The sequence below is a fragment of the Rana temporaria genome, chromosome 5 (genome assembly GCF_905171775.1).
Source record: "Rana temporaria chromosome 5, aRanTem1.1, whole genome shotgun sequence".
Lineage (NCBI taxonomy): Eukaryota > Metazoa > Chordata > Amphibia > Anura > Ranidae > Rana > Rana temporaria.
Genome location: NC_053493.1, coordinates 28,100,066 through 28,127,619, shown reverse-complemented (window position 1 = coordinate 28,127,619; position 27,554 = coordinate 28,100,066). Strand labels below are relative to the sequence as shown.

Below are 27,554 nucleotides of genomic sequence, written 5' to 3'. Positions count from 1 at the left end.
GGCGGCAGTCATCTATTGGCATGTGCTGCGGAGTGCCCCCTACCCAGAAGAGCAGAATCAAGTATACATATATATGTAATTCTGTGCAGTCGGCCCGCACTATAGCAGTAAAGCCACCGTGCGCAGTCGGCAAGTGGTTGTTAATAAACGCTGAATTGTGACCTAAGCTCTCATATATATGTAGGCAGGCGCAGGATTCTGTCAGTCGGTGTCATTTCCCTTTCTTTTTTAATGTAAGTAAAAAAAAAAAATATTTTTGAATAGTATACATCATTTGGTCCGCCACTTATTGTGTTCATTGCATTTATATTATTATAAGCTATGGGGTGAGCAGCGGCGGTGCGCCCATAGTGGGCGCAGGAGCGCCGCCCCCTCTCCCCTGTGCTGTCACTTAAGTGTACAATACATAGAGATTCATGCATTGCACGAATCTCTATGTATTGTCGCCGCTGTGCCCACTATTCAGATGGCCGGCCCCCTGGTGAGCGCCGGGCATCTGAATAACAGCAGTTTGTTGGTGTTTGGAAGTGTCTATCAGAGCCAGCGGCAATCTAGCGGTTTTTAAGGGGGCAAACTGGCAGCAATTGATGGGCACAATGGCGACAATTCATGGGCACAGTGGTGAAAATTGATGGCACAGTGGCTGCGTTTGATGGCATGGCACAGTGGCTGCGTTTGATGGCACAGTGGCGACAATTGATGGCACAGTGGCGACAATTGATGGGCACAGTGGTGACAATTGATGGCACAGTGGCTGCGTTTGATGGCATGGCACAGTGGCTGTGTTTGATGGCACAGTGGCGACAATTGATGGCACCGTGGCGAAAATTGATGGCACAGTGGCGACAACTGATGGCACAGTGGCGACAATTGATAGCACAATGGTGACAATTGCTGGCACAGTGGCTGCGTTTGATGGCACAGTGGTGACAATTGATGGGCACAGTGGCTGCGTTTGATGGGCACAGTGGTGGCAATTGATGGCACAGTGGCTGCGTTTGATGGGCACAGTGGGGCTGCAATTGATGTTTTTTTTTTTCATTTGTTTGCGCCCCCCCCCAAAATTTTGAGCACCAGTCGCCACTGGGGGGTGAACCTAGATGAACCTACACAATAAATCAGGACTCTGTGCAGGCCAATCAAGTTCCTCCACCCCAAACTCACTCATCCATGTCTTAATGGACCTTGCTTTGTGCGTTGGTGCGCAGTCATGTTGGAACAGGAAGGGGTCATCCCCAAACTGTTCCCACAAAGTTGGGAGCATGAAATTGTCCAAATTGTCTTGGTATGCTGACTCCTTAAGGGTTCTCTTCACTGGAACTAAGGGGCCAAGCCCAACCCCTGAAAAACAACCCCACACCATAATCCCCCCTCCACCAAATGATTTGGACCAGTGCACAAAGCAAGGTCCATAAAGACATGGATGAGCGAGTTTGGGGTGGAGGAACTTGGCTGACCACAAGCTGATAGAACACCCTTGGGGTGAATTAGAGCGGAAACTGTGAGCCAGGCCTTCTTGTCCAACATCAGTGCCTGACCTCACAAATGCTCTTCTGGAAGAATGGTCAAACATTCCCATAGACACACTCCTAAACCTTGTGGACGGCCTTCCCAGAAGAGTTGAAGCTGTTATAGCTGTAAAGGGCGGGCCAACTCAATATTGAACCCTACGGACTAATGCCATTAACCACTTCAACCCCGGAGGATTTGCCTGCCAAATTACTTTTTGCGATTCGGCACTGCGTCACCTCTGCGGTTTTAATTTTTTGTGCTATAAACAAAAATAGACAGTTTTGAAAAAAAAAGCAATATTTTTAACTTTTTGCTATAATTATTATCCCCATTAAATATATAAAAAAAATGTTTTTTTCCCTGAGTTTAGGCCGATATGTATTCTTCTACATATTTTTTGTTAAAAAAAATCGCAATAAGAGCAAGTTCACACAGGGGCAACACGACTTCCAGCACGACTTTGGGAGGCAACTTGGACGCGACTTGAGTATGAATCATCAGGCAACTTCAAGTCGCCTCCAGGACAGGAGGCTTTCCAGCGGCCAATCAAACAACAATCAGCTCTGTGGGAGGGAGGGGTTTGCCTGAGAAATGTATGTTCTCTTCCTGTATTGTTGCTTCAGTTTAGACAGTGATCAATGGGTACAAGTTGCCTACAAGTCGGATTGAAGTAGTACAGGAACCTTTTCTGAAGTCGGAGCTACTTCAGTAGTGTGTATTAAGACGGCTCCATTCACTTCCATTGATTTTCTCAACCACACGACTTGGGGCAACTTAAAGTTGGATCCCAGGTCGCCCCTGTGTGAACCGGCTCTAAGCGTATATTGATTGGTTTGCGCAAAAGTTATAGCATCTACAAAATAGGGGAAAGTTTTATGGCATTTTTATTAATATTTTTTTTTTTTTACTAGTGATAGCGGCGATCAGCGATTTCTATCTTGACTGCGACATTATGGCGGACACATCGGACACTTTTGATGCTATTTTGGGACCATTGTCATTTATACAGCGATCAGTGCTATAAAAATGCACCGATTACTGTGTAAATGACACTGGCAGAGAAGGGGTTAACCACTAGGGGGGCAAGGAAGGGGTTAAATTAAGGTGACCATATTTATAAAATGAAATCACGGGACATATTTTTTTTTTACTAGTAATGGCGGCAATCAGCGACTCTCTGCCCACCACTGCCCCCCTCACAGCCTGTCAAGTCTTACTCTCCGGGCCCCGGCTACTACTGGGTGGGGAGCGGAGGAAGATCCCTCCGCCAGGGAAGGCAAGGAGATAGGCAGGAAGGCGGCTGGCCGGGACGTGAGCCAAGGCAGAAGAACATGCAAGCGAAGCTGAATGGGCATGCGCCCGAAACTGAAGAAATATTCCCTCCACTCCGACCAGCACATGATCATCAGAAAGGGGCACAGATAATGGGAAAAAAATACACCCCTAAGGTACTAGGCGCGGGGAGCGAGGGGGTCTAATTCCGATTTTTTATTTTTTTATTGTGCACTGACTGTCTTTGAAATTGCCCTAGCCCTCGTTCAAATCCAATCCGGGGACAAAACTGGGGACAGACTTTGTCTGGGGACAGTGTCCTCAATCCAGGGACTGTCCCCTGAAACCAGGGATGTCTGGTCAACCTAGGTTAAATGTGTCCTAGGGAGTGATTCTAACTGTGGGGGCTGGGTTACGAGTGACACGATAGTGATCACTGTTCCCGATTACAGGGAGCAGACGATCAGTGTCCTGTCACCAGGCAGAACAGGGAAATGCCTTGTTTACACAGGCACAACCCCCCCCCCCTGTTCTGCAGCTCCGTGACACGATCAAGGGACACCGGTGGACATCGAGTCCGCGGGTCCCGCGTCCAAGGACACAGAGCTCGCGGCAGGGGCAGGCGCACGCCCACATGGCAGCAAATTTAAAGGGCACATCGGACACTTCTGACACCATTTTGAGACCATTGTCATTTTTACAGCGATGAGTGCTAAAAAAAGGCACTGATTACTGTGAAATGACACTGGCAGTGAAGGGGTTAACCTGTAGGGGTTAAGTGTGACCTAAGGGAGTGATTCTTACTGTGTGGGGGCGTGGCTTGTGACATCACTGATCTCGTTCCCTATGACAGTCTGACCAGGAAGCATGGGGAGAGGTTTGTTTACTTACCTCTCCCCGTTCTTCAGCTCTGTGACCCGATCGCGGGACACTGGCAGCCATAGGCGTGCGCACGGGGTGTGCCGGGTGTGCCTGGGCACACCCTAATCCCCCCGAGCGCAACACGCACAGCGGCAGTTCTGGGTGGCCAGCGCTGGAACTCTCCGATCTCTGTTCCAGCAGAGAGATGCAAGCTGAGTCAAGTTCAAGTGTCCCCGGCTAGAGCGGCGCAACCCGTTCCCCATGCACGTTGCCCGGTCTGTGACGCTCATACATACTGCCGTCTGCCAGTGCCTGTGCCTCTGAGCCGAGCTCAGCGATGGGCAGTGGGCGCCCTGTCATTGGCTCACGTTCGGGCGGCGGACATGAGGGTCTGTGATTGGCCCGGCGGACCTGGTCACATGTGGAGGCGGAGCTGGAGTGTGGATGGCTGCCCGGAGTCTTGCATCCCAGCCTGGCATGTCTACTCGCTGTGTGTCTCCTCACTGAGGTCTATGTCTCATCTTCCCCCTCACCCCCTCTGTCAGACCGCTGCTCTCTGTAAACCACCCCTCTCTGTCAGTTAACCCCTGTCAGCCACCTACCCATGGTCAGCTCCCCCCCCTGTCAGCTACCCACCTCTGACAGCTACCCACCTCTGACAGCCACCCCCTCTCTGTCAGCCACCCTCCCTGTCAGCTACCCCCCTCCCTGTCAGCCACCCTCCCTCTGTCAGCTACCCCCCTCCCTGTCAGCTACCCTCCCTCTGTCAGCTACCCCCCTGTCAGCCACCCTCCCTCTGTCAGCCACCCTCCCTCTGTCAGCTACCCCCCTCCCTGTCAGCTACCCCCTCCCTGTCAGTCACCCTCCCTCTGTCAGCTACCCCCCTGTCAGCCACCCTCCCTCTGTCAGCTACCCCCCTGTCAGCCACCCTCCCCCCTGTCAGCCACCCTCCCCCTTCCCCTCTCTCTCCTGCCTCCCCCCTTTCTCTCACCCCTTACCTCCTGATCTCTCACCCTTTCTCACCTCCCTCCCACATCTTTTCCCCCCTCAGGGGGTGAAGGCCCCATAATTTCTAACAGCGGCCCTGTGAGTGAGTGCACAAGTTCAAATGTGAGTTGATTCATGTGTCTTGCCCACACACTGGGCACAGCGATACAGCACCTGTCTCTACTTTGCCTTCTCCCCAAACCCCCCCACATAATAGAAGGAAGGAAGGAAAATGGCACTACAGTAGAGCAGCTTCGCACTGCCCCCAAACTCTGTCTCAAAACAGCTCTCGGTAAGTCTAATAGGGGTCTTTAGGGGCAGGGGACACTGATGGGGGGGGGGGGTTCGCTGATCAATAGATCTAATAGCAGCTTGCACATAGCTCCCATCAGAACTCTTTACATAGCGCCTTCTTATACTCTGCACCCTGCACGTAGCTCATGTCTGAACTCTGTATGATCTCTGCTCACTCCTGAACTGTGCACTCTGTGTGTAGCGCACACCTGAACTCTTCACTCTACATAGCGCACTTCTGAATCATGGAACTTTGTACATAGCACACGCTTGAACTCTGCACCCTGTACCTAGCTTACTCCTAAACTCTGCACTCTGTACATGGTGCATATCTTAACTCTGTACTTTGTGCATAGCTCACGCCTGAAGTCTGCACTCTGTGCTGGCGCCTTCCTGAACAGTAAACTCTGTATGTAGCATTCTTCTGAACCCTGCACACTGTACCTAGTGCACTCCTGGGCCCTGCACTCTGTACAAAAAAAAGTTAATCCCCCTCACCCTACCACACACACTTTATTTTGCGATATCCCTGGTAGGGGACCCTGGTGTATCAATTTGCCCAGAATCCCATGATGCTTTTAAGACCACCCTGGCTCTGTGTCCCACTGATGGTTTGGCTTATAATAGAAATGTGGAAGCACGCGCGCGTGTATATGTGTGTGTGTGTGTGTGTGTGTGTGTGTGTGTGTGTGTATATATATATATATATATATATATATATATATATATATATATATACACGCATGTGTGTTTGAGGTGCACACCCTAATGCAATAGGTTGCGCACGCCTATGCTGGCAGCGATCGGGTCTCGCAGGCGCAGTCACAGAGTACCCGACCCGGTACGCCCACGCGACCCATGGCTGCGCATATTAAAGGGGATGTACCTGTACGCCAATTTGCGCAGCCGTGCCATTCTGCCAACGTACATCGGCGTATGGCAGTCGACAAGCGGTTGAATGTCTCATCAAAGCCTTCCATCTGCGGAATAATTTTTAACATTACAAACAAACCAGAGCATATTTCCATAGGCCTACGGTGCGGCCGGTTGTTTAACCGCACAGTAATCATAATAGCGCTTATAAATACGGAAAATTAAGCACAGCAGTAGCAGGGCAAGCGTCTAATGAAGGAGAAACGGTAACGCAAAATGCGCTTGTTTCTTGCAATAAAGATCCCCTCCACCCTTATTTTCTTGTAGTTTCATCATCTTCCTTACACCTTCATCCCTCCACCCCGTTCTCCGATAAATTAGATTTTTTTTTTTCCAACTTTAACCCGCTGAGCTAAACGGCGGTGGGACCAATTCAGCTTTCATTAGCCAGCCAGTTTTTCGAAGATCGCTCCTTAGGAATCGCAAAGAGCAATCAGCGAGCGTGACCACAAGGATGGAATACAGAGCCGCGCCATAGGCTGAGCCTGTCAAGAATTTACAGCCAAAACGACCCCATCGAGAGCTTCTTGATATCCTTCATTTTTCTTTCTCTCTTAATGGAGGTTATAGACGAGGGTAATTGAAGTGCAGATAGAGGTATGTGTCCCCAAGAACACCGCAGATAATTTCATTGCAAAATTCCGACCCATCTATTTCTCCCCAGGTTACACTCAGTTTCCTGGCATGCTATTTCAGGTGACAATTGTTGCTGTGAACTTGTCAGTCGAAACACGTAGGCCTCGCTGGATGATGAGGTAACACTTCTTTTTTTTTTTTCTCTCTCTCCTGTGCTAAGAATCAGAAATGGGCAAAGTAATTTAGATAAACGCTCAAAAGATAAAACAAAATATTGGTTCTTAAAGGTACGCTGCAGGAGAAATTAAAAAGTTAACATTGAAATGCCCACAAAGAATAAAGTATTATCTTACAGTTTCCATTCTGGAATACCTGTTGAATGCCGGTGTTCTGCCGATGAGTGTCCCCCCCGGCGGATTATGCCCACCCCCTCCGTACTGCGCAGGCGCGGCGCTTGCCTCCGAAAATAGCCGAACATGCGGTGCCTGCGTGGACCTTGCTGTAAGTGGCCAGTCAGCCTCACGTCCTCCTGCCTCTTTTTTTAACATCCTCCATGTCCACGGGGATGGTCAGGAATGAGCCTGGATGTCAGAAGTGTGCGCAGGCGCTGTCTAGAGCTACATTTTTGGCAATTTTCGGAGGCAAACACCGCGCCTGCACAGAACAGGGGGGGGGGGGCCTTTTTCGGCAAGACACCGGGCTACTGCACCATGCTTAGGGTAGAAGCACATACACTTTATTATCAAAAGTATTGTGACACCTGCCTTTACACGCTCATGAACTTTAATGCCATCCCAGTCTAAGACCCCATACACACTATTAGATTTTATGCAGATTTTTATCTTTAGATTTACCATAACCATGTAGTGCAAGGTCCTGCCTGATTGCTTACAAATTTAAATTCTTATGAACCAACACGCATGCTCAGAACCAATGCTAACCATCAGACAACAATAGCAGAAGTTGCCCAAAGGGTGGCGGTAAAGAGAAGAAAAAAAACATGCAGTAGGTCTATTACAGGGATATGCAATTAGCGGACCTCCAGCTGTTACAGAACTACAAGTCCCATGAGGCATAGCAAGACTCTGACAGCCACAAGCATGACACCCAGAGACAGAGGCATGATGGGACTTGTAGTTTTGCAACAGCTGGAGGTCCGCTAATTGCATATCCCTGGTCTATTATGTCACTACGTTCGTGTTTGTTGGCTGGAAAAAGTCCTGCAGTGTGTATGCATACCAAGTTTTCGGACAGAAATCCACGGAAAAGTCAGATAGTGTGTATGAGGCTTTAGGCCCCTTTCACACGGGGCGGATCAGTAATGATCCGCCTTCGTATGCTCTGCTTGCTCAGCGGGGATCACTCCGTTGATCCCCGATGAGCCGGCGGATGACAGGGCGGTCCCCGCACACTGTGCAGGGACCGCCCTGTCTTTTCTCCGCTCTCCCCTATGGGGGGGGAATCGGATGAAAATGGCTTGTATGTCCATGTTCATCCGATCCGATCCGCAGACGGAAGGAAAAAAATAGGGTTTTCTTCCGTCTGCAAAAATCGGATCTTTGCGGAGGCGGACGATTACAATCAGCGGATGTTCATGGGCCAATTTGTTGGGCAGATTACAAAACACAAATTGCTGCAAAAACACATGACATGCTTTTCTGCAGCTTCTCCATTGAAGTATATTGAACCAAAAAATAAATAAAAAATAGCACCGTTTTGTGTTAAAAAGTCTTTGCCCTTTCCAAATACGCAGCAGCTGAAAAAAAATCATGGATGTGAACGTGTCCCATAACAATGAACTGTAGTGTGTTTCTGCAAAAAGCACCAAAAACAGAGGTGTGACCCCCGGCCTGAGATGTTTAGTAACATAATGGGGTTAAAATAATAAATAAAAAAATTAGAACAAATAATCGCTACTGTAAGGGGTTCATTTTTTTACTGTGGGACAGTGAAAGTAATATTTACAGTAGCAATTTGCTTTTTTGTACTATAAAAGGCAAATGTTATTTTTTTTTAACCCCATTATGTTACTGGCCGATTAATCCATTATGAAAATTGTAATAGATTAGTTGTTTCGCCCTACTCTCAATGCTGACTGCCATGGCTTGAGAACTCCCTGGCTATCAAGAACCAATCAGAATTGTTCTCAAAACACGTGATCACTATTGCCAGCATCAGTGATCAGACGACCATACATGGATTGAAATTCGGCAGGTTTAGCAGGGACCAGCCGAAGTTGGAGCCACGTATGGGCAAAGCTGTTGTACACGAATCAATCAAGTCTATAGGCAGGTGGTGCTGATCAATGTATTCTGAGGACAGGGAAGTCTCCCCACTGTCAGAATAGAACTAATCATCGGGAGAAATCCCCCCATTCCCATTAAATATGTGGATAAGGGAATAGAGGCATTTTCCTTTCATTCAATCCGCTTGTTGAATAAAAAAAAAATGGCCAGCCTCAGCCTGCAGATGGCACTTCAACCTGAGGATAGAAATTTTTAATACTGCAATCGTCAGGTACAGATACAGTATTCAAATAATTTTTTTTAAAAAAAGACATTTGTGAGCCTATAAAAAAAATATGACACCAACAAGTATTGTACAGTGCATCTGGAAACTATTCACAGTGCTTCACTTTTTCCACATTGTTATGTTACAGCTTTATTCCAAAATGGATTAAATTCATTATTTTCCTCAAAGTTCTACAAACAATACCCCATAATGACAACAAGAAAGTTGGAAAACTTTGCAAATGTATTAAAAAAAAAAAAAAAAACATCCCATGTACATAAGTATTCACAGCCTTTGCCATGACACTCAAAGCTGAGCTCAGGTGCATCCTGTTTGCACTGATGATCCTTGAGATGTTGCTACAACTTGGAGTCCACCAGTGGTAAATTCAGTTGGTTGGACATGATTTGGAAAGGCACACACCTGTCTATATAAGGTCCCACAGGTAACAGTGCATGTCAGAGCACAAACCAAGCCAAGGAATTGTCTGTAGACCTCCGAGACAGGATTGTATGGAAGCGCAGATCTGAGGAAGGGTACAAAAACATTTCTGCAGCATTGAAGGTCCCAATGAGCACAGTGTCCTCCATCATTTGTAAATGGAAGAAGTTTGGAACCACCAGGAATCGAGCGGGATGCCCAGCCAAACTGAGTGACGGGGGGAGAAGGGCCTTAGCCACGAAAGGGACCAAGAAACCGATGGTCACTGACAGAGCTCCAGTGTTTCTCTAAAGAGAGAACGACCATATCTGCAGCACTCCAACAACGTATAGTAGAGTGGCCAGACGGAAGCCACTCCTCAGTAAAAGGCACATGACAGCTCACCTGGAGTTTGCCAAAAGGCACCTGAAGGACTCAAACAAAATCCTCTGGTCTGATGAAACAAAGATTTAAACTCTTTGGCCTGAACGGCAAGCGTCATGTCTGGAGAAAACCAGGCACCGCTCATCACCTGGCCAATCCCTTCCCTACAGTGAAGCATGGTGGTGGCAGCATCATGGGGTGGGGATGTTTTTCAGCGGCAGGAACTGGGAGACAAGTCAGGATCGAGGGGAAGATTAATGCAGCAATGTACAGAGACATCCATGATGAAAACCTGCTCCAGAGAGCTCTGGACCTCCAACTAGGGTGAAGGTCATTCTTCCAACAGGACAACGACCCTAAGCACACAGCCAACAAAGGAGTGGCTACAGGACAACTCTGAATGTCCTTGAGTGGCCCAGACAGAGCTTAGACTTGAACATCTCTGGAGATATCTGAAAACGTCTGAGCATCGACACTCCCCACCCAACACGATGGAGCTTGAGAGGTCCTGCAAAGAAGAATGGGAGAAACGGCCCAAAAATAGATGTGCCAAGCTTGTAGCATCATACTCAAAAAAACTTGAGGCTGTAATTGGTGCCAAAGGAGCTTCACCAAAGTATTGAACAAAGGCTGTAAATACTTATGTACATGGGATTTTTGTTCATTTTTAATACATTTGCAAAGACTTAAAACAAACTTCTTTCACATTGTCATTATGGGATATTGTTTGAAGAATATTGAGGAAAATTAAATCCATTTTGGAATAAGGCTGCAACAGAACAAAATGTGGAATAAGTGAAGCTTTGTGATTACTTTCTGGATGCACTGTATATTGTATTCTCTTCTTGTGAAGGAGAAATAACTTAAAATTGAACTTCAATTGAACCACTTGCCTACCGGGCACTTTCACCCCCTTCCTGCCCAAGCCAGTGCTTTCAGCACTGTCACACTTTGAATAGCAATTGCGCAGTCATGCAACACTGTACCCATGACATTTTTAGCTTTTTTTTCACAAAGATAGAGTTTTTTGGTGGTATTTAATCACCATTGGGTTTTTATTTTTTGCTAAATAAAAAAAGACCACTGATGAGGCTGCACTGGTGGGCACTAATGATCACCGATTTGCAGCACGGTTGGAACTGCACCGATTATCTGTGTAGATGTCCCTTTCACACAAGCTGGTTATCGGCTCTCCTCATGCTGTCCGCGTGAGTAAAGAGATGCTGATAACCAGCTTATGTTTACATCATGATCCGCTGTGATTGGACACAGCTGATCACGTGGCAAAGAGCCGCCGATTGTCTCTTTACCCCGATCTGTGATCAGCAGTGTCCCGAGGACACAGTGGGCCAGATTCAGAGAGAGAGAGTACGCTGGCGTATCTACTGATACGCCGGCGTACTTTGAAATTTCCTGCGTCGTATCTTTAGTTTGAATCCTCAAACCAAGATACGACGGCATCTGGGTAAGATCCGACAGGCGTACGGCTTTGTATCGTAGATGCAATACGTCCGCTGGGTGGAGTTCGCGTAGTTTTCCGCGTTGGGTATGCAAATTAGCTTTTTCCGACGATCCACGAACATACGCGCGGCCGTCGCATTCTCTTACATCGTCTCTAGTCTGCTTTTTCCGGCGTATAGTTAAAGCTGGTATTTTGCGGCGTATAGTTAGACTTGCCATGTTAAGTATGGCCATTGTTCCCGCGTCAAAATTTTAATTTTTTTTTTTTGCGCAAGTCGTCCGTGAATAGGGATGGACGTAATTCACGTCCAAGTTAAAAAAATGACATCGTTGCAACGTCATTTAGCGCAATGCACGCCGGGAAATTTAGGGACGGTGCATGCGCAATTCATTCGGCGCGGGGACGCGCTTCATTTAAATGAAACACGCCCCCTACTCGCCAATTTGAATTACGCGCCAAAAGATACACTACGCCGCAAATTCTTTGTGGATTCGAAGAATTCAAAAGTAAGTTACAGCGGCGTATCTCACATATGCTGCGCCTATCTAAATGTATGTGGATCTGGCCCAGTAATCACAGAGAGAACCGCTATTTGGCTATAGGACAGAACGCAAAGGGAAATCTTCGCAAAAAAATTCTTTGACGGGTTACAAGCCTCCCTTGCTCTACCCAAAATGAAAAAAAAAAAAAAAAAATAATAATTGCCTTTAGTTCTACTTTAAAGCTGACTTTCATACGAAAAACTAATTTTGTGGCTTAGTTTCCCATGAATGTCCAATCGTATTGCAGCAATCCTTCAGTCTTTATTAAACAAAGTATAAATACATCTTTGTGGCAACACCAGAGCAGTTTGTGGCAATGAACTGCTAAACCATTTTACAGAAGAACAACAAAATATTTATTGTAAAACACAAAAGAAAAAAAAATTATACATGGCTAACAAAGAGTTGCAATTCTCCTCCGCTACGCCGTCTCCATCTTGTATCCGTGTTTTTCTAGCTCTGCCCTGAAAGACAAAAAAAAAAAAGAAGAAGTTTAGAATGTAAATTCAAAATCCTGATTACGTCAGCCAATCACAAATGAGATATTCTTGATTCTGCGAGTTTGTTTTATTTAACCTCCAGAAGATTTACCCCCCTTCATGACCAGGTCATTTTTTTTGCTATAGAGCACTGTGTTACTTTAACTGGCAATTGCGCAGTCATGCAATGTTGTACAGAAATTTAATTTATGTCACTTCATTTCCCACAAATAGAGCTTTCTTTTGGTGGCATTTGATCACCTTTGGGTTTTTATTTTTTGCACTTTAAAACAAAAAAAATACTAACAATTAAAAGAAGAAGAAGAAAAAAAAAAAAAAAAAAAAAGTTTTACTTTGTTACAAAAAAAACAAAAAAAAAAAAAAACCCAAATGTCTTCATAAATTTAGGCCAATATGTATTCTGCTACATATTTTTGGTAAAAAAATCCCAATAAGCGAATATTGATTGGTTTGCACAAATGTTTTAATGTCTACAAACTATGGGATATATACTAGGATTTTTTTTTTTTTTTTTAACTACCGTAGTAATGGTGGCGATCAGCGAATACACTGACACTTTGTGGGAACCAGCGACAGGAATACAGTGATCAGTGCTACAAATATATACTGTCACTGTACTAATGACACTGGCTGGGGAGGGGTTAAACATCTAGGGGCAATCAAATGGTTAACTGTGTACCTAGCCAGTGTTTGTGTGTCCTGTGTGAGATGCTTCTACCAAGGGATGTGGTGGATTTTATTCCCTGCAGGGAAACAAAATCTAGCACATCCCCACTGACAGAACCAGGCTCTGCCTATGTAAACATTGCAGAGCTCTGTCCCGTCTTTCTCCTCACCGATCAGCATGTGTCGGCGGTCATCCATTGGCCGGCACCTCCTGATTGGCTTGTGCAAAGTGATGTGCTCACTACCTGAAAGTGGAGCACCAGGACGTTGCATCGCTGGACTGAACAGGAGTATAGTTCCCCTTTAGGGCCAGTTCACCCCCCCCCCCCCCATGCACACATGGAAAGTAGGTTATATCATTTTTCAATCACATAGTTTACACCAGTGCTTGCAGTAAAACATCTTGCATTTTTCCCACACTGGAACACTGTAAAACGCATCAAGAACAAACTGGAATGCACCAGAATGCATTGGTTAAGAAAAATATAAAAAAAGGAAGATAATGGACTGGACTGCATCAAAGCACGCATGCAGAAAAACATCCGGACTGCATTTCTATTAGGGTTGTCCCGATACCGATAGTATCGGGACTGATACTGATCATATGCGCGAGGACTTGTACTCGCGCAAATGCTCCCAAAGTGACGAGCGGGCGGAGAGCAGAGCAGTCTTTGGGTAAGTAAAATAGAATGTCAATGGGTAAGAGAGGAGAGCTGCTGCTGCCGCTGTCTAGTTGATCAGTGTGCGGGGAACATAACGGCTTTTATTTCAATAGCTGTGTGTTCCCCGCCACGCCTCGTCATCTATAGCCCCTCCCCCTTATCGGGGCACTTTGATAGACAGTTCACCCGTCCAATCCTGGGATGGGTAATCCGTCTATCAAAGTGCCCGGACAAGGGGGAGGGGCTATGACAAGGCATGGCGGGGAACACACAGCTATTGAAATGAAAGCCGTTATGTTCCCCACTGAACCAGACGGCTGCGGCAGTGGCGCTCTCTCTTTGCCTACACAGGTAGGGCACTGGGGACCTACACATTTCTGCATTTGGGGACACAATTGAGGACACATTTTTTTTTTTTTTTTTAAGTATCGGCGAGTACATGAAAAAAAAAAAAAAAAGTATCGGTACTTGTACTCGGTCCTAAAAAAGTGGTATCGGGATAACCCTAATTTCTATGGCGTGAACTAGCTCTTAGGGCTCTTTCACACATGCGGACCATTCAGGTATGCCTGTCTCTTTTTTAGGGGGACCTAAAAGGACGCTCCATGTACCTCTATGAAGCGACAGATGTCAGCGGCTACATGTCTACTGGCCTACGATCCACTAAATGCCGACAGATGGAAACCCTATTTTCCCATCTGGTGGATCGGATGACAACAGACAGGTGGCCCGTTTTCATCTGATCCCCCATAGAGGAGAGCAGGTTTGTCCCAGCACAGTAAGCAGAGACGGACCCGTCATCCGCCGGCTGAGCAGCCTTTAACTGATCGATCCCTGCTGAGCAAGTGGAGGCCGTCAAAACAGACATCCCCGTGTGAAAAGGGCCTTAGGGAGATGGGGAGGTGTACTAAAGTCCCAACACACTTCTTGTCCTTGGGTGACAACGCTGCCCCTCCATTGATACAGTCCAATGAGTGAGCGTTGTCACCCTAGGTCAGGAAGGTGTCATTAGAAACATTGGTAGGCTGCCACAAATCACATTTATTCTATTTCATTGCAATCTCAGTGGATGCGTAAATATCACAGTATTAATGCCATAATTAGCCCCTGAAGACTTCCACAAAGATGATACAAATCTTACCTGGGTCATCCAGTGCAAAGTATAATGAGCAGAGACATTGTTTCCATAACACAGGGGGTCTTGTTTATTCATTAATGAGAACAATCAAAGTGACAAGCCACAGAGAGAAAGCTTGTACAGGATTGGTTGTATTATAAATACCAGCCATATACTAGCAAATGGTCAGATGAACGCGCACAATCCAACCGTCTCATAACATCTACTTGGCAAGGTTGTCCCCTAAGGCTGGATTCACACCTATGCAGTTTTTGTGCTTTTTGCAGATTTGTACTACAGTCCATTTACCACGGTTTCCTATGGAACATGTTATGTAGTGCAAATCTGTAAAATGCAAAAAGCACTAAAAATGCCTAGGTGTGAATCAGGCCTAACATTCCAATCACACCGGTACTCTCCCAGAAGGCCAATTGTACCAGCGACGATTTAACCACTTCAATACCGGGCACTACCCCCCCCCCCCTCGTGCCCAGGCCAACTTTCAGCGCTGTCACACTTTGAATGACAATTCCACGGTCATATAGCATTGTACCCAAATTAAATTTTTATCAGTCTTGATGTACTGACAGCTTCATCTTATTTCTTGAGGCCCTAAAACGCCAGGACAGTACAAATACCCCCCCCCCCCCCCCAAATGACCCCGTTTTGGAAAGTAGACAGGCCAAAATAAGAGGCATAGAGAGTTTTTTTAAGCTGAATTCTATTTTATTTTTAAATGAAGACTTATGTTTATTTTTTTCCCACAATTTTCTTTTTACCCAACTGTCATTAGTGCAGCACAGCTTACCGTATACACTCGAGTATAAGCTGACCCGAATATAAGCCGACCGGCACCTAATTTTACCACAAAAAAACTGGGAAAACGTTTTGACTCGAGTATAAGCCTAGGGCATGGGTCTTCAAACTACAGCCCTCCAGTTGTTCAGGAACTACAATTCCCATCATGCCTAGTCATGTCTGTAAATGTCAGTGTGTTACAATGCCTCATGGGATGTGTAGTTCTACAACAGCTGGAGGGCCGTAGTTTGAGGATCCCTGGCCTAGGGTGTCCATGTGCATGCCTCACTGTGCCCATGACTAGACTGACATTTAACATGGGAGTCTATGGAAGGGGTGCCCAGCTTTGAAAAAAAGGTGACTCTTGTATAAGCCGAGGGGGGCATTTTATGCACACACACACAAAAAAAAAAAAAAAAAAGTGCTGAAAAACTTGGCTTATACGTGAGTATATACGGTACTCATAACAGGTGTGGCGGTGATCAGGGACACTGACTGTTGAAAATATTAAAAAAATTATATATTTATATATTTTTTATTTTATTTATTTTATCACACACACTGTGACCAAAGCAATACAGCATTACCATATTAACACTGTACTATTCTAGGGAGGTGATCAGGATTTGTTTTTTTATACACATTCTGATTGCTTACACCAGTGGTCTCCAAACTGCGGCCCGAGGGCCGGACGCTTGCTTGCCTTTATCTAGCCCTTGGGGCACTATCCCTCCCACTGATACAAGACACTATTCTGCCATCTGACACCGACAATGGAGCACCATTTCTCCAATTAACACAACTAATAGAGCACTATTCCTCCCTATCATACCAGCAATGGGGCACTATTCCTCCCCCTAATACCAGATCAGATGTTTACCAACAATGATGCCAGGAAAATTTCTACTCCCGCTGGCCAAAGTCCGGCCCTCCAAGAGTATGAAGGACAAAAAACAGTCCCTTTGTTTAGAATGTTTGGAGACCCCTGGCTTACATCAAGGAATTTCATTGGTATAGCCAAACATTTTTTTCCTGAATGAATCAGTTACATTCAGTGAGTATTGTCATGATTAGCTACAGCAAATCACATGGTACAGAAAAAAAAAAAAAAAAAAAAAAGTCAAATGCTTCAGGAGTGTGGCGCCATACATTAACCCGAGGAGTTTACACCAGAAAAGTGGCACAGCAGCTTTATCTACCCCCCCCCCCCCAACATTGTTTTTTACAAATTTAATAATTTATTTGCAATAAAAAAAAAGGAGGTTGGTTTGCCAAGGGACTCGGAGCGAGGTGACGGCCTATGCGGGTACACATTAGGTTTGCAGCGGCAGGTGAGCAGGCTGTGTGGAGCAACACGTAAAAAAACGCTGCATGGGCGTGCCGCGCGCCTCCGCCCAATGGACCTGCTCACCTGCTGCAATGCAAAGCTTCCTGGGCTGGCTTCTTATACACCATCGGCGCTGTTGAGCCGGGCTCAAAAAAGATGGTCACTGCATGGTATTGGTCAATATTCGCTCCATAAGACGCACAGACATTACCCCCCATTTTGGAAGGGGGGGGGGGGGGGAGAGAAGTGCGTCCACAAGGGAGGAACGACACAATTACCTAAAATGTCTTTGTATGGTGTAGTAACATTGGAAACACCTAAACTCAATCATTTAGAGGGGCGGCCTCATACATTTAGTCATCTTCTAATCCCTTTACCCCTTGTCCACATTGAATCCAAATGTGAACGAGGGCTTAGAGGCAGAAGGTTCTACCATGCATTTTCTTTTTATAATTGTATCACTTTATATTTCATTCTTTAAAAACAATTCAATCACTCCTCTAAGGCTGCATTCACACCTGAGCGACAAAACACCCGACGCCGGACGCTTCTGCCGCTAGAGGGGAGAATTCCCATTGCTATCTATGGAGATGGTTCACATCTCATAGACGCCGAACGCCTGAAAAAAAGTCCCGGACCCTTTTTTTCAGGCAACAGTGGCGTTTTCCCATTGACAGCAATGGGAAGACTTTTGAAAGAAAAAAAAAAAAATGAAAGTTTCATAATCGCGGCAAAATACGCCGCTACCGCCGAACGCGCCTGTCGCTCAGGTGTGAATGGACTCTAAGGCAAACTGGTACATCTTCTACAGACTGCAAAAGAAAAATGGCATACAAAGCTTCTTTTTTTTTTTCATTCAAATTTAAGTTTATTTTCAATAAAAGTACATACATTTGTACTATAACAGCAGTATACAAGTCAGTAATACACAGAAAATAATAAATCAAATGTCACACAAAGCTTCTATTACCTTAACTGATTGGAGAAGTCATCCTCTACATTGTCATCGTCCCAATTATCCTCCCAGACGTGAGCATCTTCATCCTCGTCACAGCCTGTCCAGTCTGAAAGTGAGATACAAAAACATTTACACCCAATTCCCAATAATAAAGCAGCTGTAAAGCAAGGCCACTGGCAATATAACAGCAGCATCAAAAGAACTTCCTTAAAGCGGATGTCCGCTGAAAAAAATATATTAAAAGCCAGCAGCTACAAATACTGCAGCTGCTGACTTTTAATATTAGGACACTTACCTGTCCTGGAGTCCAGCGCCATCCGCAGCAGAGGACGAGCGATCGCTCGTAACACTGCTGCTCCCCCCGCCATTCTCGGTGAGGGAACCAGAAAGTGAAGCGCTCAGGCTTCACTGCCCGGTTCCCTACGGCGCATGCGCAAGTTGCGCTGCACCTGCTGATTGGCTCCCGCTGTGTACTGGGAGCCCAGTGTTCCCAGCAAACAACGGGGGGGACGGGAGGTGACGTAATGCCCGCAGTCTGCCCGAGACTGTGTGGCCGGAAGTGGGTGCAAATACCTGTCTTTAGACAGGTATCTGCACCCCCCTCCCCCCTGAAAAGTGTCAAATGTGATACCGGAGAGGGGGAGGGTTCCGATCAGCGGGAGTTCCAGTTTAGGGTGGAGCTCCGCTTTAAATAAATATCCATGTATTACTTATTTAAAAAAATATATATATATTAAAATCGCCTTATTTTTGATGCAATAATAGAAATCACGTGAGCGCCATCTCTCCTTGTCATTCTGAACACCAGGGGTGGGGATGAAGTTATCATGACCCCTTTGGGGGAAGGAGGGGGGTTGATGGCAAGACTCCCACATGAAGCAGCAATGAGGTTCGGTTCCTATTTACGCAGTTTGCTTTTGATCCCTTTCTGCAGTGCGTTTTGCTTTTTTTGCACACGCTTTTATGCTTTTTTTTTTGCCAAATTAGTTGGCAAAAAAAAAAAATCGTGGCAAATTACATACTTTTCTGCAGCTTTTCCACTGAAGTCCATTAGACCTAAAAACACATCGTTTTCCATTTACAAAATTTCCTGGCCCTTTCCAAAAATGCATGCTAAATGGACTTTAGTGCGTTTCTACAAAAAAATTAAATAAAATTATATAAAAATAAACCACACAAAACACATGGTCCATAAAGACAAGGGGCCAATCCCAACCCCTGAAAAACAACCCTACATGGTGTTTTTCACCAAATGACTGCGCACCAGTAAACAAAGTAAGATCCATAAAGACATGGATGAGCGAGTTTGGGGTGGAGGAACTTTACTGGCCTGCACAGAGTCCTGACTTATTGTGTAGGTTCATCTAGGTTAGCTTATAATAATATAAATGCAAGGGACTAGGGCTGCAACTAACGATTATTTTCATAATCGATTATTCAGATAATAGCCTTAAAAAAAAATTGCATTTTTCAATTTTTTTGAGCCAATTTGTTGTTGGGCAGATTACAAAACACAAATTTCCACAAAAACACATCACATGCTTTTCTGCAGCTTCTCCATTGAAGTATATTGAACCAAAAAAAACAAAATAGCACGGTGTTGTGTTAAAAACTCCTTGCCCTTTCCAAATACGCAGCAGCTGAAAAAAAATCATGCATGTGAACGTGTCTCATAGGAAAACATATAAATGCACTGTAGTGTGTTTCTGTAAAAAGCACCAAAAAACAGAGGTGTGACCCGGCCTGAGATGTTTAGTAACATGATGGGGTTAAAAAAAAAAAAAAAAAATAAGTACAAAAAGAGCAAATAATCGCTACTGTAAAGGGGTTCATTTTCTTACTGTGGGACAGTGAAAGTAATATTTACAGTAGAGATTTGCTTTTTTGTACTATAAAGGGATAATTTTAGTTTTTTTAACCCCATTGTGTTTCTGGCCGATTAATCGATTATGAAAATTGTAATAGATTATTTGTCGATTAATCGATTATGAAAATTGTAATAGATTATTTGTCGATTAATCGATTAGTTGTTTCGGCCCTACAAGGGACCAAATGATGAATACTATTCAAAAATAAAATTATTGTTTTACTCACATGAAAAAAAAAGAAAGGGAAATTACACCGACTGACAAACCTGCGCCTGCCTACATGTACACTGCTCAAAAAAAAATGAAAGGAACACTTTGAAAACATATGAGATGCTGGATATCTATACTGATATGGACGGGGTAATGTGTTAGGAATTAAATGAAGGCACATCATTTGATGGAAATTGAAATTATCCACCTACAGAGGGCTGAATTCAAAGACACCCCACAAATCAAAGTGAAAAAACTTGACTGGCCTACACAGAGTCCTGACCTCAACCCGCCAGAACACCTTTGGGATGAATGAGAGTGGAGACTGCGAGCCAGGCCTCCCCGTCCAACATCAGTGCCTGATCTCACAAATGTGATTCTGGAAGAATGGTGAAACATTCCCATAGACACACTCCTAAACCTTGTGGACGGCCTTCCCAGAAGAGTTGAAGCTGTAAAGGGCGGGGCCAACTCAATATTCAACCCTACGGACTAAGACGCCATTAAAGTTCACGTGCGTGTAAAGGCTGGTGTCCCAATACTTTTGGCAACATAGTGTAACTGAAACAGAGTTCCACTTTAATTGGAGCAATTATGTTTTGTTGTATGTATATACACTTTAAAAGTAATAAAATTGCATCTTCTATTCTGTTACTGAAAGTGAAAGTTTCCCACGTGTATATTTGGGGATTAGTGGGGACTCAGGGCACGGCTCTGGGGTGTGTCAGACAAAAGACAATGACCCACCAATGACAGTCCCCGGGAAGCGCACACTCCCAGGTTTGGGTCTGGCGGCACAATTTTCTGATGTGTTGGGCAGGGGAGGATGTAATCATCCATTCAAAGAGATGTAATGAGGAAAGCCATTTGTTAACGTGTATAAACAGGAAATCTCACCTTCACACCGACTTCCACCAGAAAGAAAACAAAACAGCCCAATGCATTACAAGATTTAGCTCTTTGTGTCAAATCAAATATTATACCAAAAAAAAAAAAACATTTTATAAAAATTAATTTTATAAAATGTATATCCACAATCACCCAGCCCACACAAGGGAAACAAAAAAAAAGGTACCATCAGCACCACCTTTCCATCGGTTGCCACAGATCCATCGTATTCTCTGTCTAGAGAGACACTGGGCAAATGTAATGGAAAAGTAGATCTGATTGCCGATAATGGAAGCCGAAAAGGGGATCGGAGGAAGAGGTGTGTGTATATAATATATAATTTTTTTTATATATATATATATACACACACACACACACACACACACACACACACACACACGTGAGTACACCCCTCACATTTTTGTAAATATTTGATTTTGTTATGCGACAACACATTAGGTTGGACTTGATGGTCTTTTTTCAGCCTACTATGTAACACTGAAGAAATTACACTTTGCTACAATGTAAGGTAGTGAGTGTACAGCGTGTATAATTTGTATACATTTTCTGACCCCTTCAAAACAACTCAACACACAGCCATTCATGTATAAACCGCTGGAAACAAAAGTGAGTACACCCCCCAAGTGAAAATGTCTAAATTGGGCCCAAAGTGTCAATATTTTGTGTGGCCGCCATTATTTTCCCAGCACTGCCTTAGAAAGGTTGTAAAGGAAAAAAAATCCCTAAACAGCTTCCTTTACCTTACTGCAGTCCTCCTTCACTTACCTCATCCTTCCATTTTGCTTTTAAATGTCCTTATTTCTTCTGAGAAATCCTCACTTCCTGTTCTTCTGTCTGTAACTCCACACAGTAATGCCAGGCTTTCTCCCTGTTGTGGAGAAAGCCACTTGAGGGGGCGAGCAGGAGTGTCAGGACACCCACTAACACACAGCTCCTTTCTCTATCTGCAAAGTAGAGTGTCCTGACTTGCCTGCTCGCCCCCTCCCCCCTCAAGAGGCTTTCTCCACACCAGGGAGAAAGCCTCGCATTACTGTGTGGAGTTACAGACAGAAGAACAGGAAGTGAGGATTTCTCAGAAGAAATAAGGACATTTAAAAGCAAAATGGAAGGATGAGATAAGTGAAGGAGGACTGCACTAAGGTAAAGGAAGCTATTTAGGGGGGGGAATTCCTTTACAACCCCCTTTAACCCTCTTGGGCATGGAGTTCACCAGAGCTTCACAGGTTGATTATATATATATATATATATATATATAAAAAATATTATTGAAAACATTTATTTTTTTAAATCTTCATTTCTGTTTGGCCAATTACATGAGCTCAATTAAATGCTATTTATTAATAATAGTAAATCGGACACATGTGATCAGCCAAATAGAAATAAAAAATTAAAAATATATACATTTCTTGTTTCAATAATAACTTTTCGCCGCGATACCGTTTAGAGCCAACAATTGGCTTTCATGTGATAACAACCGATGTTGCTAAAAAGCCGCTTGGCCCTTATCCCAAGCAGCAGGGGGGGGGGGGGGGGGGCTCTCCTGTCCCACTGGGAGGCCCGAGCGACCAGCGGGCATGTCCACCGGCTGGCCGGAGACCCGAACGAAGACAGAATCGGCTTTGATTGGGTCTCGGAAGCGACGTCATGACATCACTTCCGGTTTACAAAAGACTAAAAAGGTGCCAAATTTTAAAAAGCCATCCGTATTCAAAAATGCTGATTTTGGCGTTTTGAATACTTTTAAGTGCAAAGTAGGATTTGGGGTCGTAGAAATCCCCGACCCCTCGCAAAAAGAGCAGAGGTAGACCGATTTGGGTTTTTCTCTGGCCGATGTCGACGTTTACAAAATGGGGAGGCCGATGGCAGATATATGATGCCGATATTTTAGGCAGATTTAAAAAAAAACAAAAATAAAACCAACCAACCTCACCCACTCCACTCCTTCCTGCTTACTCCTGTCACTCTAGCACACACTTGATGTCCTCAGTACAGATGGCACTGGTTTGGAACTGGTAGGTGGCACTATTAGCACTGGCGGGTGACACTGGCAGGCAGTGGTTGGCACCAATTTGTGGTGGCACTGGCAGGTTTCACACTAAGCTGAGTGTAACTGTCTCTGTGAAACTAGAGAGAAGAGAGAGAGGAGCTGTCAGCTTGATGTCGGGGGTGGGCGGGACCCAGCAGCTAAATTACACCAGCCAATGATTGGGCTGCTTTAAAAAGGGAACGGGGCAACATACATGTAGCGGCCCGCCCAGATACTATCCCATTGGCCGGTGCAATATAGCTGCTGGGTACAAAACACCCAGCCGGGGTCCCGCCCACCCCCAACATCGAGCCAACAGCTCCTCTCTCTCTCCTCTGTTACTTGCCAGTTTCAGTTTGGAGAAGGGAGGAGAAACGGCGGTCAGTGTAAAATATCAGCCTAATTTCGATAATAATCGCCCAATGCCGATATATCAAAAATGGGCAAATATCGGTCTACCTCTTAAAAAATAAAAAATAAATAAAAAAGGAAGAGTACCTGTCACAAGGGATGTTTACCTGACAGCAATAAAAGTGATCAGAATTTTTTTTTCAAAAGTAAAGTAAAAAAATAAAAAAATAAATAAAAAAGTTAGAGCACAGAAGCAACCGCAAATGTAAACGGTGTTCGCAGCACACGTCAGGTATCGCTGGGATTGTTCGAGCGAGAGCTTGGTTCAATATAAATCAATGGAGAAGCTGCAGAAAATCATGTAATGTGTTTTTGCAGTAATGTGTGTTTTGTAATCTGCCCAACAACAAATTGGCCCAAAAAAATTAAAAATGCAATCTTTTTTTTTTTAAGGCTATTATCCGATTATTCGATTAATCGAAACAATAATCGGCCAACTAATCGATTATGGAAACAATTGTTAGTTGCAGCCCTAGTAAAAACAATACAAAAAGTCCCTAAATCTATGTGGGCGCTATAACTTTTGCACAAATCAAACGCTTATGCCACGTACACACGGTCGTTTTTCGGCATGAAAAAAAAAGACAAAAAAATTCGAACATGCTGCATTTTTTACACGTTGTTTTTTTTAAATATGTCGTTTTTCGTGTTAAAAATGATTGTGTGTGGGCTAAAACGACGTTTTTCGGCTTCTGAAAAACGACAAAAAAAAAAAAATTCAAACATGCTGCATTTTTTTCACGTCGTTTTTTAAAATGTAGTTTTTCGTGTTAAAAATGATCGTGTGTGGGCTAAAACAAAGTTTTAAACCCGCACATGCCCAGAAGCAAGTTATGAGACGGGAGCGCTCGTTCTGGTAAAACTACCATTCATAATGGAGTAAGCACATTCATCACGCTGTAACAGACAGAAAAGTGCAAATCGTCTTTTACTAACAAGGAATCAGCTAAAGCAGCCCAAAGGCGAATGGAACTTCCCCTTTAGAGTGCTGTTGTACGTGTTGTACGTCACCGCGCTTTGCTAGATCATTTTTCAAAAACGATGGTGTGTGGGCAACGACTGTGTGTACGCGGCATCATTGTCATTTTTTTTTTACCAAAAGTAGAAGAATATGTAATCGGCCTAAAACGGATGAATACAATTATATATATATATATATTTTTTTTTTTATTATTATGTTTGGAGGTTCCAAGTAATTTTCTAGTAAATAATATGGATTTTAACTTTTAAGCAACAGGTGTCAGAAAAGGGATTAGGCAGGAATGGGTTACCATTTGTTTGTTTTTACTGAAAATGTGGGCTTGATAAGACTTTGCTGTGATGTCATTAACCACTTAAAGCCCGCCCACTGTATATATACACGTCCTCTTTTTAAAGATGAATATCTCGGTAACGGCAGCAGCTGCTGCCACAACCGAGATACCCATCTCTTCGGCGGGCATGTAAACGATAACGGCGGTCTCCGCGGCGGATTCACCGTGAGATCGACGTTACCGGAGCCGTCGGTAGCGATCGGGTGCTGCTGCCTGATCGGTGAGGACTTGACTGAGGGCAAGATGGCCCCCACCCGTCCTCATAGCTCTGCTGGGCGGAAGTGATGTCAAAACGTCAGTCCCGCCCAGTGTCTTAAAGAGACAATTTTTTTGTTGTCATTTTTTTAAATGACAAAATTACCATTTTTTTTTTTTTGCATTTAAGTCTAAATATGAGATGTGACGTCTTTTTGACCCCAGATCTCATATTTAAGAGGACCTGTCATGCTTTTTTCTATTACAAGGGATGATACATTTTTTATTTTATTTCAGTGTAAAAAATTATAAAATCAATAAAAATAAATAAGAAAACAAAAAAAAAAATGTTTTAAATTGTCCCGTCCCGACGAGCTCGCGCGCAGAAGCGAACGCATACGCGAGTAGCGCCCGCATATGAAAACGATGTTCAAACCACACAAGTGAGGTATCGCCGCGATCGTTAGAGCGAGAGCAATAATTCTAGCCCTAGACCTACTCTGTAGCTCAAAAAATGCAACCTATAGAATTTTTTAAACGTCGCCTATCGAGATTTTTAAGGGTAAAAGTTTGATGCCATGCCACGAGCGGGCGCAATTTTTAAGCGTGACATGTTGGCTATCATTTTACTCGGCGTAACATTATCTTTCACAATATATAAAAAAATTGGGCCAAATTTATTGTTGTCTTATTTTTTAATTCAAAAAAGTGTTTTTTTTTCCAAAAAAAAGTGCGCTTGTAAGACCGCTGCGCAAATACGGTGTGACAAAAAGTATTGCAATGACCGCCATTTTATTCTCTAGGGTGTTAGAAAATATATATATATAATGTTTGGGGGTTTTAAGTAATTTTCTAGCAAAAAACAGTTTTCGTCTTGTAAACGCCAAATCTGAAAAACACCTTCTGTCCTTAAGTGGTAAAAACTGGAGCTCCACCCAAAAATGGAACTTCCACTTTTTGGAATCCTCTGGTGTCACATTTGGCACCTTTCAGGGGGGAAATGCCACTTCCTGGCATTGATCACCGCAGACATCTACACCACGTCCAACACCTCCTAAGCCCCCCCCCCCCGTCTTCTGGGAGACACACACACAGTTCCCAGAAGACAGCAGGGATCGCGCATGCGCAGTAGGGAACCAGGCTGTGAAGCCCCAAGGCTCCACTTCCCGATTTCCTTGCCGAAGATGACGGCTGCAGCACCCAAGAGCCGACGGACAGATCGGCTTCGGCATCGCGGGCGACCAGGACAGGCAAGAGTCCGAATATTAAAAGTCAGCGGCTGCAGTATTTGTAGCTGCTGACTTTTAAATTATATATTTTTTTGGCGGAACTCCACTTTAAAAATGAGAACTCCCACCATTGTATTCTCCAGGGTCTCTGCTTTCAGAAACTATATCAGCTCTTGGCCCAGGGGGGCTCTTCAGGCCTAAAAGGTGAATTTTTCGCCGTCACCAAAACATAAGGAGGAAGGGAAGTGCGATGTGACCTGAGAGTGAGGTGTCATATTGCCCTCACTTCCTGTTGTCACAAAGACAGGAAGTGAAGAGAAATCTCCCCAATGGGGACACAGACAGCAACAAAACACTCCAATACGGCTTGTGACTGGTCCCTAGAATAAAATGGCAGCTCTGGTCTGCACTGCATTGTACACAAGGACTCATCTCTCCACACACAGCCATAGATCTCCCCCCTCCCCCCATACACTACTCCTGAGTCATGGCGGCCTTCCCCCTCCATCCTCCTCTCACCTTCTGTCGGGAACTCCTCGAACTCGTCATCCTCCTCCAGCAGACCCAGGTCCACCTGCGGCTTCTTCTCTGCCGTCATCCCGAACACCGAAAGCACCGGGAACCCTCCACACACAACACACACACCAAAATAACCGGACTGGACCGAGAGCGGAAACGGAAATGACTCTTCTGTAACGCACGAGCGGTGCTTTGCTTGGCGGAAGGAGCGAGGAACGCACTGCTCACGCGCGAGCGTGGATGGCGGAAGGAGGAGAGCGGCGCGGTGGTTGGCGGAAGAGGAGTAAGTGCGCACGCGTGGGGATTGGAGGGGGTCACGTGTTCACATGTTGTGTCCCTGTGATCACCAATCAGCAGGATGGAGAGCCCAATCTTTCACTACATTCTTATTTTCCTTTGTTGTTAGTTGCACAACCTGAATAATAAAAATACATGTGTATGTTTAGAGTTTGGGGGAAACGTGTTTTATTGGTTTGGATACAGTAGGAAAGGATTAAATCCCTGATTTTTTTTTTTTACTTTTGGATAAAGTAGGGAAGGTATAAAAAAAAAAAAAAAAGATTTTTTCTTCGTTTTGGATTAAATAGGAAAAGTTTACAATAACTGCCATTTTTTTGTTATAAATCGAGGATAAAGTAATAACTATTTTTTTTTGTTTTGATTAGAGTAGGAACATTTTAAAAGAACTGCCATTTTGTGTAGTTATAAATAGAGTACAAAGTACAATAACTGCATTTTTTTCACATTTTTTAACAGAGCAGCCCCATCACTGCAGCTTATCAGGGCCCTTCGGTGCCGCCTCATCAGTACCCATCAGTGTAGCCTACTATCAGTACCCATCAGTGCAGCATATCATTAGCCATTTTTATAGCCTATCAGCACCCATCAGTATAGCCTATCAGTGCAGTCTATCAGTACCCATCAGTGTAGCTTATCAGTACCCATCATTGCAGCATATCAGTACCCATCATTGCAGCCTATCATTGCCCATCATTGTAGCCTATCAGTACCCATCAGTGTAGCCTATTAGTGCCCATCGGTGCAGCATACCAGTACCCATCAGTGCAGCCTATCAGTGGCCATCAGTGTACT

The 27,554-nt window shown here is 44.6% G+C and overlaps 1 protein-coding gene across 1 annotated transcript; it reads right to left on the bottom strand.

Annotated features, from left to right (window-relative positions):
- Positions 1–11,995: 11,995 nt before the first annotated feature.
- On the bottom strand, positions 11,996–26,658 carry SEM1 (SEM1 26S proteasome subunit). Its single transcript, XM_040352297.1, has 3 exons — positions 26,463–26,658; positions 17,795–17,888; positions 11,996–12,218 (listed from the first exon to the last, which is right to left on the bottom strand). The coding sequence occupies exons 1-3, from the start codon at positions 26,539–26,541 to the stop codon at positions 12,176–12,178; spliced, it is 216 nt and encodes a 71-aa protein (XP_040208231.1). The 5' UTR covers positions 26,542–26,658; the 3' UTR covers positions 11,996–12,175.
- Positions 26,659–27,554: the final 896 nt, after the last annotated feature.